This window comes from Balaenoptera acutorostrata, chromosome 13 (assembly GCF_949987535.1).
Source record: "Balaenoptera acutorostrata chromosome 13, mBalAcu1.1, whole genome shotgun sequence".
Lineage (NCBI taxonomy): Eukaryota > Metazoa > Chordata > Mammalia > Artiodactyla > Balaenopteridae > Balaenoptera > Balaenoptera acutorostrata.
In genome coordinates, this window is record NC_080076.1 from 67,151,018 (window position 1) to 67,174,950 (window position 23,933).

A 23,933-nucleotide genomic window follows, 5' to 3' on the forward strand; every position below is an offset into this window, starting at 1 on the left:
CTCTGCTTATTTGCCATCTGTCTATCTTCTCTGGTGACCTGTCCAAGTGTTTGGCCCATTTTTTAATCAGGTTGTTTGTTTTCTCATTGTTGAGTTTTAAGAGTTTTTCATATATTTTGGATAATAGTCCTTCATCAGATGTGTATTTTGTAAATATTTTCTCCCAGGCTATGGCTTGTGTTCATTCTCTTGATCAGTTGATTTTTAACAAGGGTGCCAAGACAATTCAACCAAAGAGTCTTTTCAACAAATGGTGCTGGGACAAATTAATATCCTCATGCAAAGAATCAAGTTGTACCTCTACCTCACACCATATGCAAAAATTAACTCAAGTGCTTGCTTCAGCAGCACATATACTAAAATTGGAATGATACAGAGAAGATTAGCATGGCCCCTGCGCAAGGATGACATGCAAATTCATGAAGCATTCCATATTTTTTTTAGAGAAATGCAAATCAAAACTACAATGAGATATCATCTCACACCGGTCAGAATGGCCATCATCAAAAAATCCACAAACAATAAATGCTGGAGAGGGTGTGGAGAAGAGGGAACCCTCTTGCACTGTTGGTGGGAATGTAAATTGATACAGCCACTATGGAGAACAGTATGGACGTTCCTTAAAAAACTAAAAATAGAACTACCATACGACCCAGCAATCCCACTACTGGGCATATACCCTGAGAAAACCACAATTCAAAAAGAGTCATGTACCAAAATGTTCATTGCTATTTACAATAGCCAGGACACGGAAGCAACCTAAGTGTCCATCAACAGATGAATGGTTAAAGAAGATGTGGCACATATATACAATGGAATATTACTCAGCCATAAAAGGAAATGAAATTGAGTTATTTGTAGTGAGGTGGATGGACCTAGAGACTGTCATACAGAGTGAAGTAAGTCAGAAAGAGAAAAACAAATACCGTATGCTAACACATATATATGGAATCTAAAAAAAATGGTCATGAAGAACCTAGGGGCAAGACGGGAATAAAGACACAGACCTACTAGAGAATGGACTTGAGGATACGGGGAGGGGGAAGGGTAAGCTGGGACAAAGTGCGAGAGTGGCATGGACATATATACACTACCAAACGTAAAATAGATAGCTAGTGGGAAGCAGCCGCATAGCACAGGGAGATCAGCTCAGTGCTTTGTGACCACCTAGAGGGGTGGGATAGGGAGGGTGGGAGGGAGGGAGACGCAAGAGGGAAGAGGTATGGGGACATATGTATATGTATAACTGACTCACTTTGTTATAAAGCAGAAACTAACACACCATTGTAAAGCAATTATACTCCAATAAAGATGTTTAAAAAAAAATTAACTCAAAATGTATCAAAGACCTAAATTTAAGTGCTAAAACTATAAGACTCTTAGAAGAAAACGTAAGGGTGTGTCTTCATAACCTTGGATTTGGCAATGGATTTTTAGAACTGACACCAAAAGCACAAGGAAGAAAAGAAAAAATAGACAAATTTAAAACTTTTGTGTATCAAAGGACACTATCAAGAAAATGAAAAAACAACCTACAAGGAGAAAATCTTTGCAAATCATGTATCTGATAAGAGTATAATATCCAGAATATATAAAGAACATTTACAAGTCAACAAAAAAAGACAATCCAATTCCAAAATGGTGAAGAAACTCAGATATTTCTCTAAAGGAGAGAAATATATACAAATGAAGAACATGAAAAGATGCTCAACATTGTTAGTAATTATGGAAATGAAAATCAAAACCACAATGAGATGCCACTTCACACCCAATAGGATGACTGTAACTTTTTAAAATGGAAAATCACAAATGTTGGCAAGGATGTGGAGAAATTGGAAATTTTGTACATTGAAGGTGGGAATATGAAATGGTGTAGCTGCTCTGGAAAACAGTTTGGCAGTGTCTCAAAAGGTTAAATATAGAATTACCATATGACCCAGCAATTCCACTACTAGGCACATACCCCAAAGAATTGAAAACAGGTATTCTGATAAAAACTTATTTACCTATGTTCATAGCAGCACTATTGACAGCTGCCAAAAGGTGAAAAGAACCCCAAAGTCCATCTGCTGATGAATGGATAAACAAATATATACATGCAGTGAAATTTTATTTGGCCATAAGAAGGAATGAAGTACTGATACACGCTACAGCATGGATGAACCTCAAAAACACGCTAAGTGAATGAACCCAGTCACAAAAAGCCACATATTGTATGATTCCATTTACATGAAATATCCAGAATACAGGTAAATCCAGAGAGACAGAAAGCAAAATTAGTGGTTGCCAGGGACTGGAGGGAGGGGGACGGGATGGGGAACGACCACGTAATGGGTTCGGGGTCTGCCTTTGGGGTAATGACAATATTTTGGAACTAGATCGTGGTGATGGTTTCACAAAATTGTGAATGTACCAAATCCACTGAATTGTTCACTTCAAAATTCTTCATTTTTTGTGGTGTGAATTTTACCTCAATTAAAAAAAAATCTCTACCCACTCTCTCCCCCAGGGGACCCGAAGTCCTCTGGTTCATGAACTTGTGCTAACAAAAACCACACCCAAACAGACAGAAATAAAGTGTATCAAACGCAGGTGTGACGTGGAGTCAGCCAAATGACCTGGAGGAAGGAAAAATCCAGGCCTGGGAGGTATCTGTGTCCTATCTCAGGGTCATCCTGGCAGAGATGTCATCATGTTCGGGTATCGCTGGGGCCCCAAAAGGCTCAGCTGGAGGCAACGGGGTACAGCTGAGCTACAAGGACACGGGTGTCAGCCCAGCATCAGGGAGATGATGGCTGGTTTTCTGAGTTCCTTTTAAAATACACTTTATTAGTCTTGGTCTTTAGCTTAAAAATAATAGCTCACTCCTGGGGCTTCCCTGGTGGCGCAGTGGTTGGGAATCTGCCTGCTAATGCAGGGGACACGGGTTCGAGCCCTGGTCTGGGAAGATCCCACATGCCGCAGAGCAACTGGGCCCGTGCGCCACAACTGCTGAGCCTGCGCGTCTGGAGCCTGTGCTCCGTAACAAGAGAGGCCGCGACAGTGAGAGGCCCGCGCACCGCGATGAAGAGTGGCCCCCGCTCACCGCAACTGAAGAAAGCCCTCGCACAGAAACGAAGACCCAACACAGCCATAAATAAATAAATAAATTAAAAAAAAAAAAAAAAATTTAAAAAAAAAAAAAAAAAAAATAATAGCTCACTCCAAATAATGTGGAAAGTACAGACAAACTGGAGAACAAATTTACCCCTCGTACTTCACCCAGAAGAGCCACCACTAATATTTTGATGTACTTCCTCTATTTTAATTGCAAACTACAACAACCATAAAAAGTATATATAAAATGTACCTGTAAAGTTGAAAAAGTATTGTAATAAAACCGCCATCATGTACCATCTAAGCTCAGAACGCAGCCAGGACCTCAGGACCCCCAAATTCATCGTTTCTTTAATTTTCCTTACAGTTTTATGTCCTCCGTGTGTGCCCTTAAACTAACCATTTTTCAGCTTTGCCTGTTTTTGAACTTCATGTAGATTAAGTTGGACTGTATGTGTTTTCTTTCTCTCAACACTGCGGCTGATACCACCCACACTGCCCAGCCCTGTTTTCACTGTGGACATGGAGGGGCCCCCACCCAGCTGTGTGCCTGGCTGGCCACCTCTGGGCAGATCTGCCCCCAGAGCAGGGCCATCAACACTGGGGCCGGAGGGAGGGTTTCTCCAGGGCCTGTCATTGTTCAATGCATTGTTTCAATTTATTCTGTTTTCAAAAATGGAGACAGCTTAATTTTTTCCTGTAATAAAACCGGAAAAATGTATAAAGAAGGAAAGTTTCCAGAACAGACTGGAGATTATGCTGGTTGTACCTGGTGTGTGTCCTTCCAGACTGGACCTCACATTCCACACAGACAGCAGATCAATGATAGATGTATAGATAGATGACGGGTAGATGATAGATACATAGATACATAGGTGATAGATGATAGATGCATACTCACATACATACACAGATGACAGAGAGAGGAGAGGGGATGGATGGGTAGATATTTTCTTTTCGTCACTGAACCGCACACGCACACAGGTGTGGTAACCTGGGCGTGCGTCACACTTGGGCATCACGCTTGTGAACCTGCGGCTCTCACGACACTCAGTGGGTCCCTCCGGGCACTACTGTCCCGCACAGGATGCGTCCAACGCCCCGGCCTCCATCCCTGGGCAGGGATGCCACCACTGACTTCGGGTTGACCCTCCCCGCAGGGATCAAAGGTCATGCCCGTCTAAGGCTTTGAGAGCTCGTTCCAGACCGACTTCCAGAAAGGCAGCGCACATTGCCCCCCAACTCTCAGAGCCCGGGAGAACCCCTGGATCCTAGGGAAGGGATGGCACAGGTGTGGACAGAGAGGGGCCCGAGGACACTGCCCCCCCGCCTGTCCCACCCGACCCCTGCTCTGCTCTGAGGCGGGGGGCTGACAGGGGCCCCGAGGCCTCTTCCCAGCTCTTCAGAGCACCCGCCACAAGCTGGCCTGAACCAGCCGGAAGCCCCCTCCTCAGGGAGTCTTCGGACCCCTCCCCTCCAACCACGGTTGCCCTGCGTGTCTCCCTGGCAGCACGGAGCCCCCGGTGAGAAGAGAAGGCGCAGGGCTGTGAGCTCAGCCCCCCGCTGCTCTGGGGTTTGGGGTGGGGAGTGTGTGAATGCTGGGAGTGGGGGGCTGTGGGCTGGGGTCTGTGGAGTCTGCACAGGTGGAGCTGTGGGAAGGCCCTGTCGGTGGTCTCCACAGTCAGAGCCAAAGGGAGGGGTCTGGCCCCTCTGCCCCAGATAACGTCTGGTCCCTCAGCTTCTGAGGCCAGAAACCCCCAGTTTGCCCTTGATGGGGGAGCGTTGGAGGGGAGGTCCCCAGCCCCAGTGTCTTCAACAGCAGGCCCTGGTTCCCCATCTCCCCGGCCCTGATCTCAAGAGTCTGGGGTGTCGGGCCCATTAGGGGTCCCAGCTGCCCAGCCCAGCTGCCCCAGGAGTCAGAGGGGGGCGGGGGTTACTGGGGAACCTGGAAGGGGTCTTAGAGATTGGGCCCCACCCACTCACCTTTCACAGGAGAAACCAGACCCACAGGGGGCAAAGGACTTGCCCAGGTCACACTGTGAGCCCAGCTGCTGGACTCAAGGCCCAGCGCAACCTGCACCCCAAGACTCAGCATTGCCTCTGGGCTGTGGAGCTGAGGTCCATTCCAGCACATCCTTGCCCAGGTGGTGCTCACTTCTTGTGAACAGGAGGGATACACAGTGTCCAAGGGGAGAAGCTGATGCCGTCCAACATACCCACTCCCAGGCCTTGGGGAGTAGAGTGAGCCCCCAGACCCCGGTCCCTTCTGACCCGCCAAGCCCCAGCCCGGCTCTCCCCCAGCCTGGGGGCCTCAGTCCACGCCTGGGGCCTGGAGCTGGGCCTGTGGGGAGCTGACCTGGGGGCAGGACGGCCGAGTTCGGGAGCCCAGCCAGGCCGTCACCATGCACCACATGGGGGTGTCACCCACACAGGGGTGTCACCACTGTCACCTGACTGTGCTCATGGGCCACATGGAGGTGTCCAGGCTGCATTCCTGGTCACATACTCGTGTTCCCATACCGTGCCACCCCCACATAGGCATACACACACATGCACACATGCTCACACAGGTGCACACACATGCTCACACATATGTACACACATGCTCACATATGCACACACGCTCCCACAGGTGCACACATGCACACACTCGTATGCACACACGTGCATGAGATCAGATGCACACACAGAGGCCCCAGCCGACAGTGCCCTCTACTGGCCACTGTTGTCATTTCTCTGGAAGGTCGCAATCACACCTGCAAAGACCCAGGATGGTTCATTAGAAATCCCAGATGCACAAGTCTGGGAAGATCGTTCTCTCCTTTCACGGGGTGGGGGATGTGACCTGGCCAAGGTCACACAGCAGGCAAGCAGTGGAGCCCTGGTTCCTGACCCAGATTCCAGCTCATTCCAGCTCCCAAGGCCCTGTCAGAGCCCAGAGGCTGGACCCTCTGGGGCAGTGGAGCCGGGGGTCTTGTACTCCCACCCCCCTCACACACACAGGTGCACGGACCCCCAGGAGGGAAGAAGAACCATGGGAGAGGAATCTTCAGACCAGAGAGTCCCCAAGACGGGCCTCCTCTGTGCTGATGGGATGGGGTGTCGGGAGGGTAGGGGGCTGGACTTCACAGAAACCCCAAAATGCCAAGAACACTGACACAGACGTGCCACACACGCCACACAGAAGCAAGAAACGCTAACCTATGGTCCACTAGCTAAGATCTTCTCCCAAGAGAAGGAAAACTGGTCACGCCGGGTCCCCTTGTCCCCCAGGCCCATTGTCGCTCCTTCCCCAGAAGAAACAAGCACCATTCACTCCACCCATAGCCTCTGATCCTCTCTGAAGCCCAGTGCTGCTTCGGGCCCTGCGGACGCAGCAGGGGCCTCAGAGACCAAGTCCTGGAGCAAAGTCCCAGTTGGTGAGGCAGGCCGGACAAGCAACACGTTATACTATTATGTGAGGTGTGACAAGCTCTTTAGGAAAGGAAGGGGTTGGGGTGAAAACTGTTGGTTTAGGGGGATGGTCAAGAGAGGCCACCCCTGAATGAAGGAGGGGACCCCCCGGGGAGGTGCCAGGGGAGGAGCGGTCCTGGCAGAAGGGACAGCAAGTGCAAAGGCCCTGGGGTCAGATGTGTCTGACAAGTTGCAGAAACAGCAAGGAGGTCAGTGTGGCTGGACCCAAGGAAGGGGTCAGAGGAGGGGGCAGGCCCTTGGGGGCTTGCAGAGCAGGCTGAGCACCTTGAGATTTGTCCAAGTTTTCAAAGGTACCTGGACGATATCATGCCGCCATACCTGCTCCTTCTAACTTCCTGCACGTACATCTCTGGGACTGGGATCCAACCAGTCAAGCAGGGGGAGCCAGACGGTTCAGCGTGTGGACACGGCAGGTGCCGCCGGGTCTGCGTGGATGGACATTGGGCAGTTCCGGTCCTCCCCTCACAGACACGGCCCGGGGAGACCTGTGCATCCCTACTGTACGGTCAGCACTTCTGGAGGGCACACGCCCACCTGGAGCCGCTGGGACACGGCGTCTATGTCGGGGTCACTGCGACCTGCGGCCTGCTCTGCAGAGCAGCCTGACTCACAGCCCCAGGGACAGGCCAAGCCCGCTCCTGCGTCGGAACCCCTGCTCGGATTGTGGCCCCTGGACGTTGTCCCCAGCGGTGCGCCTCCCCCACGTGATTGAGAACCCGGAAGAGGTCCACAGGAGTCACTCGGAGGTCCCTGAGTCCACCCCCGGCCCCCCACTGTCCCTGCCTAGGGTGACCCCGGGCTCTGGGCCTCAGTGTGTCGGGGTGTCACTAGGAGGTCCCTGAGCCCCGCCATCTGGGGCCCCTTCCTCCTGGTCGCCGCTCTGGGTCCCCCTGCGCTTCCAACGAGGGGATAGCGACCCCTGGCGGCCGAGGAGGGGGCGGCAGGAGGGCCCAGGTTAGAGGGGGAGGGGCGGGGCGACCCCCGGAGGGCACAGGGAGCCCCTCCCGGTCCCTACTCTCTGGGCTGAAGCTGGGACGGGTGTGCCCATGGGGGGACCCCCCACCAAGGTCGCCTCTTCAGACAGAGAGGGAGAATTCTGAGTGGGCGACGCAGGGAACTAAGTCCTTCTGGGCATGACCTTGAAACTGCCGAGGTAGCCAGGACGAAGGAGAGCGCTCCTCTCCGTCAAGAGGATCTGAGCGTCTCTTAATTGGAATCGGCTCCTTGGCTTCTGCTCTTTAAAAAAGGTGCAGGAATTTTGCACCTTGAACCAGTTCTGGGGGAATTTAGCAATCAATTTGGGGGAAATTGGCATCTTTTACTACATTGAACTTTCAATCCATGGATATCCGCTCTCTCGCGCGCGCTCTCTCTCTCTCTCCCCCATTAACAGGTTTTAATAATTCTCAATAAAGTAGCATGTAGAGTTTTCCCCATAAACAAATGACTTGGGCATCTCTTTAGATTCATCCCTAGTAAACTGATATTTTTAATGAATTGTAAAATGTATCCTTAAATGTTATTCTCCATTTGCTGTTATATAGAGATACAGTAAGTTTTTGCATTTGAAATTTGCTACACTTTTTTATAGATTCTGTTAATTGATCTGCATTCTGTGGGACTTGCTACATACTTAAACATATCATCTGTGAAGAATGACAGTTTTGCCGCTATCTTCCCAATTTTTATACATTCACTTCTTTCCTGGTCATTTCAAAAGCCAGTTTGGAGGGGGGAGAATTCCACTTCTGGAACAGCAACACAAAGAGTTCCACAGACCCATCTCTAGCAAAAGTGGTGAAAATTATTTTAAAATTTATATATTTATAATAAATATGTTTATAATTATATATTTATAATATACAAATGTTTGTGTTTATAATTATATACTTATAATAATATATTTATGTTTATAATTGTTTTATGAATTCATAAAAATATATAATAGTTATATGTTTATAATTGTGTATTTATAATTATATATGCATGTTTTATATATTAATTTTAAATTTTTGTATAAATTTTAAGAAATAATATAATCTTTGTATATAAATATTTAAAGTCTTTAAATATCGTTAAACCTCTATATCTTTAAAGTCTCTGGAAACGGACCTAAGGGCATACAAAAAATGAAATATTTATTCAAGGAAGTCTACCAAAACTTGGCAAGAGCAGTGAGAATCTGTAACATTTCACCTATGAAATGACCTGTTTCCTCCCTAACCCCCTCCCAGCACAACTTGACGGCACCTCCACTCCAAGTAGGTGCAGCAAGAACACAGGGCACCCTCTCCACCCAGCTCCAGGTCTAGGTGACATCTTCCTATTTCCCAAGGAGAAATGGATGGCTGGGGGTACGGGTGCAGGCTGATTGCTCTGGTCCCTCAGCTAACAAGCTCCAAACGTGCTTCCTCATAAAGGATGATCATACTCACCTGGTCACATCATCACAAATGAAATACCTGCCAGCTACCCCAAAACACCAGGCTGAGACCTTTCAACGCTAGAGGGCGCCAGAAACCGCCCAATCCCATCCAGGCTGCAGGGACTGCCCCACAAAACTTGTAAAAAAGAAGGTAGATTAGGTTTGAATTTCAGAAAAACAATAGTTTATGTATGTCCCCTGTAATATTTGGGACATACTTATACTAAAAAATTATTCACTGTCCGGGCATCCTGTATTTTATCTGGCAACCCTCTTCATGAGCGATGAAAAAGAACGGCGGTGACTTTGCGTCTTTTTTCTTTGCTCCTTATTGTGTATGTATTTATCAACCACGTTCTCTTTTCTTCTCAGCATTACTTTATGTAGGAGTTGTTGGAGGTTAGCAGAATATTCAGTGGAACTGTGACTGAATTTCAGGAGGAATTAACACAGTTGGCTGTGGATACGACTCTTGGGAGCAGGTGTCCCTCATTTTGGGGAGAGGGTGAGATCTCTGGGACAAGGACGGGGCCTCCGAGCTGGAGGAAAGCGCAAGGCCCAGAAACCGCCTCCCTGTTTTCCCACATTCTTTCCCTTTTATTGGGCACAGGAGCCAATGATTGGCGTGAGGATGGTCCCAGGTCTGCTCAGCAACTCTGACCGACTGCTTAGCATAAGTATGTCCCAGATCTCAGCACCCTATGCCCCCACCTATGGTAGGATAGGTGGGGGATGAGGGCAGCCCCTGAGATAGTGAAACTGTGGGTCATGATTAGTCAAATCCATTCCACCTGCCGTCACTAATCAAGGCCGTTTTAAGACCTGCATGTCCTCCAAGCACGTAGCCCAAATGATAAAATATCTTCCGGGTTGTTTTCTAGAAACTCAGAGTCAGCTGCATCTAGTTGGAGCTGAGCTGGCTAAGACTGGATGGGACCCCTGACCCTCCCACTGGGCGTGCGCGAGGGTCCGCTCCGTGAAAAGTCCGCCCCCAGATCGTGCTGTGAGCGTGCAGAGGCCGGGAGTTGGTTACACCTGCGCAGAACCACAGTCCCTGCTCCTTTTTCTAATCGTTTCCCCCCGCGCTCCCCACACCTCAGACCGCCCTGCTGCTTGATTCTCCACCCTGTAAACACCCAGCCCCCTGCTTTCAGGGAGGCAGATTTGAGAGTGTTCTCTGATCTCATTAGCTGCCTTGCGGATAAACCCTCTCTTTGCTGCAAACCTCTGGTTGTTTAAGCGTTTTGGCCTGCTGCGCTATGGACACAAAGAACCTGGTCCCGTAAAAATAGCTAAACCATTACACTTAGCACTTGGCCCCCACAATACCCCACAGATCGCCGACCACCAAAGGTTTTTCTTTGAATCCCTTCAATAGTGAATCTTCTAGAAAGCTTCTGTCTAGCCCAGGCCTCCGTTTTCCAGATCCCTGGAGGCGCAAAGGGGGTAAAGATTGTAATTCAAACATAAATACCCTGGTCCAGGTAGAAATCAATCGCCATTAGCCAAAGGGAGAAATCCACTCCTCCGCAACAGACAAGGCTGATGGTTTGGGGTGGCCTTATTGACGATTTCTTGAGAAAACTGCCTTCCATGGAGAACACAGTCCAGTATTCTGCCTCCGGTCCCTCGAGACTCCTGGGCTCACTCCTCGTCTCCACTCCCCGTCCTCTGGGCTCTGATGGGTGATGCTCCAGGTCCTGGTCCTGCACATGCAAACAGCCAGCGGCCACAGGGAACAGCAGGAGGAGGTGGGGACCTAACAGGTTGGCCCCATCCACACTGGGGTGAAACCAGAGGGATGGATCAGCAGTGAGAACACAGGCAGCTCCTTTGGGATGGCTGCTGGGGGGAGGGGACACAGAAGGATGCAGAAGTTCTTCCCTCCAGCCAGCAACGTGCAGGGCAAGGTCTCCCAGGATTAGTGAGATTTGCCCCCAGGACAGTGAAGCTAAAGAAGCCTGTCCAGGGATGTATAAAAGAAATCAATTTCCAAAGGACCCAGAAGCTGTGACCACTTAGGACTAAATACAAACACTCTTGCAAACACCACAGGCATGTACAGGCTGTGTTACACATCAGCAAGGAGGGAACCAGTTTTCCTTTACCCTCACCTCTCCCAGAGGCCACATCTGGTGAGAGTGAGGGTGGACACTCAACTCTCTGTCCCCCCAAACATTTCCTGCTTCCAAGTGTCAGGAGGGGACGAAATCCTGTCCTCTCCCCACCCCCCTCACGACAGCTTAAAGGGCAGTACTGCTTCAGGGTGGCCTCCCAAGGGTGGCCCCAATGTCATGTTTTTCAAAAATGACCACCCCTCAGTCTGAGGGCTTTTCATAGGAGAAATCTCATGGGAGGTGAGGTAGCAGTGGAGGTGTGGCCTGCAGTAGTTAAAACCAACATTCCCAGACAAACTATTACCAAGGAGGTTGGATTTGGCTTTTTCGAGGTGATCCTCCACACGTAAGATAAGGAACAGGAGTCCCAGTTTAGCTAATTAAGCTCAGTGGGGCACAGGATGCAGCCCAGGAGTGCGGGTCACAACTTCTGAGTGGCCACAGGACAATAGGCTTCTCAACCGTTGGTCACAGACTCAGGTCATTTGGCCTGACACCCAGCAAAGGGCTGGAGTGGTAGAAAACCTTCAGTTAGATCAACCCCACTGGATGCCCCCTGCTGGAAGGCAATGGTTGAGGATAACTGAATGGATAAAGAAGATGTGGTATATATACATAATGGAATATTAGCCATAAAAAGAATGAAATAATGCCATTTGCAGCAATGTGGATGGACCTAGAGATGATCATGCTAAGTGAAATAGTTCAGAATGAGAACAACAAATACCATATGATATCACTTGTATGTGGAATCAAGAAAATGATACAAATGAACTTATTTGCAAAACAGAAATAGACTCACAGACATAGAAAACAAACTTATAGTTACCAAAGGGGAAAGGTGGGGAGGGATAAATTAGGAATTTGGGATTAAGAGGTACACAGTACTATATATAAAATAGATAAACAACAAGGACCTACTGTAGAGCACAGGGAACTAAATTCAATATCTTTTAATAATCTACAATGGAAAAGATCTGAATAAGAATCTATCTATACCTATCTATCTGAATCACTTTGCTGTACACCTGAAACTAACACAACATTGTAAACCAACTATATGTCAATTAAAAAAAAAGAGGGTGACCCTCTCCTAGACCCTTTCTCTCTTCTCAGTCTCCACTAACTGAAGTGCTGGCCCTGACCCTAAACTCAGCCTCCTTCCCCAGCTCTACTGCATCTGACACCCAGGACGCAGCGCGGGGCTGGGGCGGGTTGGGGCAGGGGGCCTGGCCCTCTCAGAATAGCTGACCCTGGGCGAGGACCCCCCGTCTTTGGCCCAGGCTCTTCCTACAGATGGGAGAGGGTCCCCTGAGGACGAAGGCCTGCTCGGAACACAGGAGCTCCTGGTGGAGAGGAGGAGTCCGATCATTGGGAAGCATCTTGACACCGGTTTCCATGGAAACCAGGGTGGGTGTTTGTGGAAGAGGCTGACCCCATCAGGCTGCAGGGCAGAAAGATCACTCTGGCTGCGGTGGAGAGAAAGGCCGGGGGTGGGTGGCCAGGGAGGGGGCCATGCAGTGAGATGGGGGGGGGTGGCATTAGGGACATTGTGGGCAGGACTTGGGGGGATAGGTGTATGAGAAGGTAGAGGAGGAGGGGTCTCCGGACCCTGGTTGTGATCAGCGAGACCGGTGGAAACAACGGGCAACCAGAAAGAGGCTGAAGAGCGCGGCTGACACTCAGGAGGAAGCCGCCAGCTCACGAGGCAGTGCTGGTGGAGCGGGGGACGAAGCTGCCCATGACACCTGCAGGCCACTCCCCTCCAGGGCACAGCGGGTAGAAGGGAGGATGGCGGGAGTGAGGCCCACATTGGGAATGCGGATGGGCTGCCGGCAGGAGGTAGAGGCTCCAGTTCATAAAACCCCATGCGGCCCCACCAGCCTCCAGGAGGGGAACTGGCCCTCTCACTACCTCCGACCATGCGCCCAGGACAGCTCTTCGCTCGGGGGTGCCTGTGGTCCCGGGAGGCCAGTCCAGAGCCACGCAGTGCGGCTCCCTCTTCCACATGAGGCCACGTGAGGATTATGTAGGGAGCGCGTTCGTTTGTGGCTGCTCATGACCTCCTCTCAGTTCTGGGGCCCAGGAGCCAGAAGACCCAAGTGACGGCCGGGGAGGACAGAGGTGCTCCTGTCATCTCTGCGAAAAGAGCTGGCCTGGCTGAGGGTGGCAGCACAGGGGGCAGGGATTGAAAGGTGTAGGGAGAGCCTTTCAATCTGGTGCTCTGGACCCCAGAGGTCAGAGAACTCCCAGGGAGCAGGGGCCGAGGAAGGTGAGTGAGAGAGGCAGATGCCCACCAGGGCAGATGGGGGTGGGGGCTGGGGCGTGGGAGGGTCTCCAGCACACGGCCCCACCGGCCTCCTGGAGACTGGGCGAGCGTCTGGCCTGTGGTGCAGGAGGGATGGTCCACCTCAAGACACCCCACTCCACACTCCCCAGGCCACCTTCTGACTGGGTTTCCTGGTTATCAGACACTGAAGAGGGGGTTCCCCCACAAGAAAGGGGTTGCCTTTCCGCACCCCCTGTAAGGTGGTGTGTCAGTCGATGGCAAATACATCTAGACATGTGTGATGCTGGCGAGCATCCGCTCGGCCCCAAGAGCAGAGCGACTCTGAGCAGAGAGGCCGTTTGGTTTCCACCTCGGCCCATGGTGACTGAACCCACTGTGGCCTCTGAGAAGTCCCGGCAGCAGCAGGCTGGGGCTCCAGCATCACATCTGAACTGTTCCTCCCCAGGGCTGCCGGCAGATCTGACACTAAACCACTGCACCTGTGGTAAACCACTGGCCTCGGGTTCCCACCTACAACAGGAGTGGCCAGAGTGACCATCTTCTTGAGCCTCTGCCTCCACCACGGGAGGGGTCGGGGAGAAAGGGGAAAGTTTAGGGGACCATCCTGGGACAGACAGGTGATGGGGAGAGCAGCACAAGATCAGGGTCCCCACATCTCTTTCACATGACTGTGTGGGTTCCCTCAGGGAGGGTGGGCCTGACGTCTAGCTCTTTGCTGCATCACGTATTATTTCTAAAAAGTAAAGCACAATGTAGTGTTCTAAGTTATGTTGAACAAACTTTGGGATTAAGAAGAACAGAAAATCAAAGGAATATTTCACAATACTAATAGTGTAATAATCACCTACGCCTTCAGTTTTCCACACAGGTTTGCATTCCTCAGTCTTCCAAGCCCCACGGGGCTGTGAGGTAACATCATTCCTCCACATCACAGCCAAGGACACTGAAGCGAGAGGATGTGGCTTCAAGAGGGGCTCAGGACAGAGCCTGGCACTGACGAAGACCAGGAGGAGCAGGTGTGCCCAATGGCAGACCTCTAGTCTACCCAGAAGTGATGCTCTACACATGGATAATAACTCATAGAGACGGGGGTGGGGGGGAGATGAGCATGACCTTTTTGGGTTAAATGAATTAATATATATTAAAATATTAAGATGAAGATAATTTATGCCTTACTCTAAACAATAATGTTAATAATAGAACTTATGTGAGAAGAATTACAGAAAGAATCAGAAAACAAAATCCAACAATTTGCTGTTTATAAGTTACAGATATATAGCAAAATATATACACAAATTTTAAAAATCAAATGCCGAGCTAAATAAACTCTCATGCAAATGCAAATTCAAAAAAAGCAAGGGGCTTCCATTATGATATTTGCAAAAGAGAAGTTGAAGCTAGAAGCATTAAAAGAGGCAAAGAGGGCACTAAAAGGCACAGTTTTTCGATATGTCACTATTAAACATATATGCCCCAAATATGGTAATTACTTGATCATTTGTACCCTGCCTATTTCTTAAGAAGATAACTGCACGACTAACAAAGCAACAACATACATAAAATAGAAACAGAAATTAAAGCAAAATAGAAATACGTAAAGAAAAAAAACACACAAAATCAGACTGTGATTTGACTAGGTAAATGAGTGTTCTTACCTACTTTGGGGTCACAGAGCCCTTCCAAAATGTGGTGAGTGCTACAGACCCCCCTCCCAGAATAATTCATGCATGCACATATCCACACAGCTTTGTTCAATCCCCGGCATCCACGACCTCTGAAACCCCTGCATGCTCATGGACTCCCAGGCAGTCCTTGGACCCCAGGTTAAGAACTCTGAAGTAAAGTTAGAGAGAGTATGGATTTGAATAAAATAATATAAAAACTGATTTAACAAATAGAACTGATGGAGTAAAAACACGTTTCTTGAGAGTACACAAATGTCTTATAAAAACTGATAATATATTCAGGCCCAGAGAAGTTCTATGGACACTTAGAAATGTTGACACCACCACGTACCATAAGAAGTAACAGCCATAACCTCAGCAGTCATCACTGGGAAATATTAAATTAATAATAACAATAACAATAATAATAGATGGGTCAAAGGGAAAGTCCTAAGGACAACAGCAAAAGACAACACATGTCAACATTACAGAGCGCAGAAAAAGCTCTAACTGTAAGAAAAAAATCATAGGCTAAAGTACCCCCATTTACTAGAAATATTAAAAATGATTAACTATATCTAAATAATCTTAGAAATGTAAAGTATTAAGTCAAAAAAAAAAGAAAGAGGGCTTCCCTGGTGGCGCAGTGGTTGAGAATCTGCCTGCTAATGCAGGGGACACGGGTTTGAGCCCTGGCCTGGGAAGATCCCACATGCCGCAGAGCGGCTGGGCCCGTGAGCCACAACTGCTGAGCCTGCGCGTCTGGAGCCTGTGCTCCGCAACGAGAGAGGCCCGCGCATCGCGATGAAGAGTGGCCCCCGCTTGCCACAACTGGAGAAAGCCCTCGCACAGAAACGAAGACCCAACACAGCCAAAATCAATCAATCAATCAATCAATCAAACATACGCATCTGATTCAAGATCCTCATTAAAAAAAAAAAAAAAAAAGAAAGAAAAGAGCAGAATACATGCACTTTGACAAACAATTCAATTAGTAAACAGAACCAAGAACTGGAGCTTTACAACACTCAACACTTCCTAAAAGAAGGAAAAAATGTAAGACAATAAAACAAAAACAACTAAACCAAGGACGATTAAAATATTACCAAGATGATCTCTTATAACATCACACTGTTTGAGAACCTAAATAAATGAAAAGATTTAAAAATACATAAGAAATCAGTGAAAGAATTTGAACTGAAAGAACAAGGCTCTGCTCACACTTCCTACAAAGAAAGTACCTGCCTGGTCTGACCATGGTTTTGTGAGAGTCTGTCAACCCTTCAGAAAGGGGGTCTTAATCCCCATATTACATAGTCAAAAGGAAGAAAGGAGATGTGGGGGAGGAAGAGAAAAAGTGCATATTCAAAAATATGAGAACAGCAAAAATGAGCTGAGAGAAGCTGGGCGTGAGTGGGGTGCATCTGGGCGTGGTGGGAACACCGAGACGCTTGCTCGCGCAGGTAACCCAGGCTGGTTAAAATGGGGGTTTACGTGCAGAAGACCCCTGAAGGTTGGTTTTAAGGAGAGTGGTGACATGTGCAAAGTGATGCTTGAAAAAAAAAAAATTTGGCTGGTGCACAGTGTGCGGGGACAGACATCAAAGGTAGGAAGCAGACAACTGGCCAAGGCTGAGGCCGAATGCGGGGACAGCAGGGGGTGAGGAGGTAGATCTTGGGGGGGCGCTGTCCCACCTGCACTGAGCAGGGGTGTCAGTACTGTCTTCACTCTCACTGGTGACCGAAGACCCTCCGTGCAGGCTGCCTGCAGACAGTGCCTGGCACCACCCGGTCAGGCTGGTCCACCTGCTCATGCAGAGGCTCTGCGGGGACCTGGAGAGCTGGTTCAATGCTCCACAGACTCACACAGCAGAGAGGAGCTGGACAGAGCCGATCTTCCCAGCCCAACAGACCTGTCGCTTTAACATCTCTGGCCTACCAAGCCCCACTTAAGAAGTAACCACTATGGCGTTCCCATTTTCATTCATCTAAACCATACACAGCTGCCCAGCTGAGCTTCTCATAAGCTGAAATAACTAGTGTGACCATGATGGGTTCGTGGGATTTCAGCCAGAGACTCGGAAAGCTTCAAAATAGCTCAGACTGCGTCCTCCCTGCACTAGCTCTGAGGAGCCCGGGGAGCCAGAACTAAAGATCCTCGTGGACACACAAAGGCCTGGGACAAACGCTTACCAACCAGCCAAACACGGCACTGCCTGAGCCCATCCCTGGGGTGGTGGGCAGGGGTCTGAGACAGGATGGCCACCTTCAAGCTCTGCTCTGGACGATGCCATCTGGGAGATGCTGGGGCTGCCTGGGAGCCAGCACGGGCTCACAGCCTGCTATGCAGGGGAACCTTCTAATCACCTGGGGAACTTTAAAAACATGCCGGAGCCCCACCTCTGGGGATGCCCAACTGAACTGGTCAGGGCAGGACGCAGACAATGGTACTCATTAAACAACCCCCAGTGGGGAGGACAGAGAGAAGGACAGGACGCAGACACACTGCCGCTGCGGGGACGGCATGCAGGAAGTGTCCTGCCCAGGGCGCCGCACCCAGGACACAAGCTGGAGGGAGGGAGGGAAAGCCTGGCTGAAGGGGGGGCCCTGCCATGTCGGGAACCAGACAGGGATGCACCTCCCCTGCAGGTGGGGCAGGGGTCACTGTGGGTCTCCATCCTCAATCGCCAGCCAACAAAGCATGTTCATGCGTGGTCCCACTCTGAATAGGAGCCTTGCACCAGCCCTTAGGGGAATGTGGCCAGTCCCAATATGCCCACCTCACGGAAGGGGTCACCAAGGTGAGGGAGGGGCCAGAACTGGAACTTGAACCCAGACCTTCTGACCGAATCACCTTCTATCCCCTTGCACTGGAGGCCGGAGGGGAGGCTGCAGAGCACCGACCAGAGACAGGCCCCAATGATGTCCCAGGCACGCTGTGGTTGGGGCCCTAGGTCTGGTGGAGGGTTACCCCCGGGGGAGCAGTGAGCCTTTGCCCAGGCTGAGCCAGAGCCAGGCTGCACCGTCCCCCGGCCTCCTCCGGGACCACGCCTCCACCTCCTGGAAGAGCTGCCGGCCAGAACCGCCCTCAGCTAACCCAGGTGGAGGGCTGAGAGAGCACACAGGGGCCTCACCCCCACACCCAGGATGAGTCCTCCAGACCCTCCCTCTGCTCTGTCACCTGAGCTGGCCGTCCCCACCAGTGCCCGAGGCGGGCTGCTGATGCGTCTACTTTGGATCCATTTTCCTTCAGTTGATTGGACCGCGAACACGGTTACTTCTTCTAAAAGTGCCTGATGTTAGAGCTCATCTGACATTTTCATGGGTTTAACTCCACTTTCTCCCTCTGACGTTTATTCTTCTTCTGGATTCTGGAAAAAGCGAATAGAGGGCAAAACTAAACCCCATTGGGTCACAGGTGAGCACGAGACAACTGAGAGCCGGCTGTGCCCTGGCGCCCCGGCCCTTGGCCTCCCTCCCCACCCCACCTAGTCCCCCTGCTGGGCCAGGGCCTCGGAGCGGGGGGCCGGACCCTGCCACCAGGGCGGGCAGGCATTTCTAGGAGGCACTGGTCTGGGGAGGCGGGCAGGCCTCACAGATGAGCGGGGGGCTGGGCTCCAGCTGGCAGAGGCACGGGCCGCGGTGCCAGCCCCTCCTCTAGAGCTTGTCCCCCGCATGGACCTTCTGGTGGCGGATGAGGTGCGAGCTGCCCCGGAAGGCCTTGCCGCAGCGGTTGCACTCGTAGGGCCTCTCCCGCGTGTGGGTCTTGTAGTGCTCGATGAGGGCCGAGCGGTGCCGGAAGGCCTTGCCGCACTCATTGCACACGTAGGGCTTCCGGCCCGTGTGGATGCGCTGATGCTGGATGAGGGCCGAGCTGTGGCAGAAGGCCTTGCCGCACTGGCCACACTCGTAGGGCTTCTCACCGGTGTGGATGCGCTGGTGCTCGATGAGCGAGGAGCTCTGGCTGAAGGCCTTGCCGCACTTGTGGCACTTGTAAGGCTTCTCGCCCGTGTGTGTCTTGCGGTGCTCGATGAGGTTGGAGCTCTGGCTGAAGGCCTTCCCGCACTCCTCGCACGCATACGGCTTCTTGCCTGTGTGGATCCTCTGGTGCCGGATGAGGTGGGACCGGTGGCAGAAGGCCTTCCCACAGAGCTCGCACTCGTGCGGTTTCTTCAGCGTGTGGATCTTCCGGTGCTGGCTCAGGCCCGAACTCTGGTTGAAGGATTTCCCGCACTCCTTACACTGATAGGGCTTCTCCCCGGTGTGGATGCGCTCGTGCTTCCGGAGGCTCGAGCTCCGACTGAAGTCCTTCCCGCACTCCCTGCACGCGTATGGCCTCTTACCGGTGTGGGTCTTCTGGTGTTGCGCAAGGGCAGAGCTCTGGCGGAAGGCCTTGCCGCACTCCCGGCACTCGTAGGGCTTCTCCCCCGTGTGGATGGCCTGGTGCCGCAGCAGGTGCGAGCTCTGGCTGAAGGCCTTGCCACACTCACAGCACTCGTAGGGCTTCTCCCCCGTGTGGATCACCAGGTGCCTGAGCAGGTGCGAGCTCTGGCTGAAGGCCTTGCCGCACTCGCGACATGCGTAGGGCTTGGCTGGCTGTGCAGTCCTGTGAGGCCCCTCGGGTCCCGAGTCCCCCCTGCCCGCCGTCTCCCCATCGGGCTTACCGGACGCTTCCCCGCTGTGGATTATCTGGCACATAGTCAGGTCTGATTTCTGGAGGAAGGTTGGGCTGGACGGCTCATCGTCCTGGGGTCTGTCTCCTGGGGGGACGCTCTGATGCTGGATGGGGCTCGAGCACAGACTGCTATTCCCCTCATAATCATCCTGCTCCCCCAGAGGGATCTCCTTGTAGATGACAGCCATCTGCTCTAAACCCCTTTCCTGAAGAAAAGGGTCCCCCGGGTCCTCCTCCGGGAAAAGGTTTGTCTGCATCTCCAACCCATCCTCAAACACGAAAGCCTCACCCAGCTTGGCTGCCGGGGGAATCTCCATTGTGGGTCCGGGCTCACCCCCAGTGACTGTTTCTCTTTGGGACACACTTACTGCTCTCAGATTCTGAAAAGAAAACAAGAGACACTGTCAAGTCAGCAAGTCAAGCATCTAGTAGGTGCCAGAGTCTAAGGTAGAGATAACCAAAGACACAATCTTGCCCTTGAGATGGTCCTTACTGAGTTAGAGACAAGTTTGACTTACCAGAAACAACTGCAAGGAAGACAGACAGACAGACAATGCCACACTGTGGTGTCCAGACACTAAAGGCTCAGGGTGTCCAGAAAGGTGGTCAAGGACAGGAAGTGGAGCCATTCTGAAAAAGGGGCAAGACTCCAGCTACCGGAGGAGGTTGGGGCTGGGGTCTTGTTGGGAAAGAGAGAGCACACACCTCCCTGCTACGATCGGTCGGCTGCAGGCCTCCAGCCCAGAGCCCCAGCCGGAGCCCTGGGAGTCAGCCCTTCTCATTCCCGCCGGCACACCCCGTCCTGTCCACTTCCCGTCTTTACTGAAGGGGTCTCTGCCTCTCTCCTCGCTGCCACTGGGCAGCTCAGGCCTCGGTGTGACTTGCCTCCCCGCTGGCTGCCTACCTCCAGCTTCCCCCCTCCCCCCAGCCCGTTCTCTACGTGGATGCCAAGGTCAAACGCCCAAAACACAGTCCTGATCACGGCATCCCCCTTCTCAGGAGCTTGCAGCAGCCCAAGTCCTCCACACCCAGCCATGCAGCCCTGTCCCCTGCTTCTCCTTCCACACACCCCCCAAACTTCCAGCTCCACCACTCACACATGCTGCTGTTTCCTCCTCCTGACTGGTCCCCACTCTTCTCACATGGCCACTTGCTCATCCTTCCAGACTCAATTCAAATGTCCCCTCTTCCCTGCACCCTCAGGCTCTGACAATCTTGGGCACGTGGCCTTGGTGACCGTGGAGCATGGGGCACATGTCCATCACAGCACTCACCACCTGGAGGGCAAATGTCATGGCAGGACTTTCCCCACCACCGCCTGCGAGCTCCCCAAGGGCAAATCCGGGGCTCCTCCATATTGGAATCCCCAGCTCCCAGCACAGCCACCCAATCATTACACACACATTTATTGAATAAATAAATGATTGAATGGAGGAAAAGTTATTTGTGTTTGTGTTAGAACTGCTTACCACACTTTTATTTTATTTTGCCAAAGTACTCTTTATTCAAATAAGTCAATTATCTGGGAGATATGAATAAATGAAACATACAAAAGCAGAGCTGCTCCGGTTGAAGGGGGTGTTTTCGGAGGGACAAGGAAGGAGGCTAGAACACCCCACTCAGCCCCCCATCCCACTGTGGGGGCCCAGAGGGAGCCCCACAGGACCCCATCCACAAACTGCTATGCAGCCTCCAGGGAAACTCTTCAGGTACCATAATGATGACAACTCGAGTTTATTGAGCAACTACTGTGTGCAAGGCATGGCTAGACCTTTTACAAGCATATCTCATGTACTCCTCAGGACTCCATACAAAGGTACTATCATCCTTACACTGAAGTCAGAGAGGAACTGCCTCAAAAAGACATACTAAATTAATCAGAATAGTTATGATGGAACTCATTCCTATTTGGAATTTTTTTTTTAATTAATTTTCAGCCAGTAGAAAGGCCAGGTGTGAAAAAAAGCACAGAACTGCAATATCCTCAAGAAGCCTGTGTCAGACTTCCCTGGTGGTGCAGTGGTTGAGAATCCACCTGCCAATGCAGGGGACGTAGGTTCAAGCCCTGGTCCGGGAAGATCTCACATGCTGCGGAGCAACTAAGCCCATGTGCCACAACTACTGAAGCCCCCACACCACAACTACTGAAGCCCGCATGCCTAGAGCCCATGCTCCGCAAGAGAAGCCATCGCAATGAGAGGCCAGTGCACCTCAACGAAGAGTAGCCCCCGCTCGCGGCAACTAGAGAAATGCCCGTGCACAGCAACAAAGACCCAACGCAGCCAAAAATAAATAAATAAATAAATTTATTTTTTTTAAAAAAAGCCTGTGATCACTCCCACTCCTCTTCACAACCACGGTCTCCACTCCCCCCCCCCCCCCGCCTCACCCGACCTCCTCAAACCTCACGTCCCATTTTCACCCTGGTCCACCCCTTCCCCATCTAGCTTAGACCTTCTCTACAGCGGGTCTAACTATGGGCGTCACTTCAACCAGCTCTCTGACCAGCATCACATTCCTCACCTCCCTGCCCTGCCACTAACTACCCACCTCCTCTCCCAGCTCTTCCTAAGATGCTGAATGTTGCCAAGGAAAATCATATGACTGTTTCTGGCATGGAGACAAACTTCAAGTTTCCAATTTCAGCTGGGACTTCAGCTCCAGCATCTAATGACCTCCTTACAGCCAAGCCCTCTCTTCTGGGTCCTCACTTCCTCCCCGCTCTGGAAGGCCTCCCCAAGACATCCCTCTCAAAACCCTTCATTTCAGAGACTGCAAATTGGCACTCTGGGGATCCTGCCACAGACACGTTGTGTTTGGCTCTCAAAGAGTCAGGCCTTTCCTTTTTGTTTGACTTAGCTGCCAATATTTAAAACTCAGTAGGTTTTCTCATGAAAAACTGGACGATGTGACAATACGAGCCCACCCTTCACTAACCCACCTTGCTGGCCAACCTACCCCCACTCCCATGCCCCACTTCATTCCCTCGGTTTCTTTCCCCCCCCTAATTTTCATGCCCTCTGACCCCTCTTTCTCGGTATCTGGGGATTGTGCCTCCACCCACCTGCTAAATCCTGGTGTTTCCGAGGTTCCCTCCTCGGGGGTTTTCCATTCCCACTATGTACCAGCTACACGCTGAAGTCTCCACTGTGTTGAAAAAGTTGGCGATACTTTATCTGTGCCCAACGATGTTTTAAATATTTTGGGACCGAAAATCCAAAGGTCTGGAACCCCACGCTTCCCACCTCTCTCGGGCCTTCCCCGGCTCCTCATGCCTCCGTCACTCCATCCTCCTGGGACCCCCAGGGCCTGGGCACCCGGCCGACCCTCGGGCCAGTCAGGGCCTCCTGGCTGGAGACGAGCGCGCGGCCGCGGACCCGCACCTGCTTCCACGGACGGGGGCCGCCCACACCTGCGCCACCGGAGGGAGAGGTGGCCACACTGGCTGCCGCGGAGCCACTCACCTAGGCCGGGGCGGGGCCGCTCACCTGAGCGGGGGCGGGGCCGCGGGTGAGCGGGGCGGGGCAACACCTGAGCTGCTCCTGCCCGCGGCCGTGGCCTCGCTCGGCTGCGGCTGCTGACGCGGAGCCCGCGGCGGCCCGAGAGCCTGAGCCCCGCCCCCTCTCGCGGCACTTCCGGGACCGCTCTAGGCCACGCGGAGGCCAGTGTCTCTCTGGTCCCGCCGCGCGGTACGCGTAGCCGCCTGGACGCCGGGGTCCGGGTCGCAGGACTGGGGTCAGGAGAGGCCGTCTGGTCGGCTCAGGGCTCCGGGCCGTCCCCGAGCGCGTCCCGGCTGGGCAGGCGTTGGCGGGAGCGCAGAGGAGGAAACTGAGGCCGGGACGGGCGGCCGGCTCCTGGGCACCTGTCCTGGGGGTGGGGCCCGGGGTCGTGCTGCGATTCCCCCTCCCTTCCTGGGGAGCTCTGGTCCTGCTTGCTCACCTCATCCCCGCAGAGACAAATGAGGAGAGCCCGGAGAGGGCCCAGGAGATGGCTGGGAGCCTAGGCGGGACCCTCTGTGGACCCCACCTCTGCATTTGAGGGATGGCCTCCGTTCAGGTGGCGCCTCTTAGGGGAACCGGGAAGGAAGCGGGGTGTGTTCTTCAGCCCCCGACCCCCCTCCCAGAGCTCCCTTCTGCTTCTGGTGGCAAGACTTGCCCCTCCACCCAAGGATGGCTGCTGCCCATTCTGCCCCT

At 52.0% G+C, this 23,933-nt stretch overlaps 1 protein-coding gene and 1 non-coding gene across 8 annotated transcripts; one reads left to right on the forward strand and one right to left on the reverse strand.

Moving 5' to 3' along the window:
* Positions 1–332: 332 nt before the first annotated feature.
* LOC114235778 (U6 spliceosomal RNA) lies at positions 333–439 on the forward strand. The gene has a single exon (XR_003621876.1). It is a non-coding gene; the product is annotated as a U6 spliceosomal RNA (small nuclear RNA).
* A 15,577-nt stretch (positions 440–16,016) lies between these two features.
* Positions 16,017–23,343, reverse strand: ZNF70 (zinc finger protein 70). 7 transcript variants are annotated; one of them, XM_057527415.1, is made up of 3 exons: positions 23,205–23,335; positions 20,259–20,370; positions 16,017–20,120 (listed from the first exon to the last, which is right to left on the reverse strand). In XM_057527415.1, the coding sequence occupies exons 2-3, from the start codon at positions 20,367–20,369 to the stop codon at positions 18,723–18,725; spliced, it is 1,509 nt and encodes a 502-aa protein (XP_057383398.1). In that variant the 5' UTR covers position 20,370; positions 23,205–23,335; the 3' UTR covers positions 16,017–18,722. The 7 variants fall into 7 exon arrangements, with proteins under 7 accessions (XP_057383398.1, XP_057383401.1, XP_057383399.1 ...); XM_057527418.1 differs by lacking the exon at positions 20,259–20,370 and adding an exon at positions 22,805–22,887 and having other exon boundaries at positions 23,205–23,309; XM_057527416.1 differs by lacking the exons at positions 20,259–20,370; positions 23,205–23,335 and adding exons at positions 20,838–21,017; positions 22,805–22,977.
* Positions 23,344–23,933: the final 590 nt, after the last annotated feature.

Excerpts from the sequence above, each read along its gene's own strand:
- ZNF70 (XM_057527415.1), bottom strand. The coding sequence starts at position 20,369 with ATGGCTCCACTTCCTGTCCTTGACCACCTTTCTGGACACCCTGAGCCT. Across the intron at positions 20,121-20,258 it reads CTTCCTTGCAGTTGTTTCTG|AATCTGAGAGCAGTAAGTGT; the intron begins GTAAGTCAAACT and ends TTTTCTTTTCAG.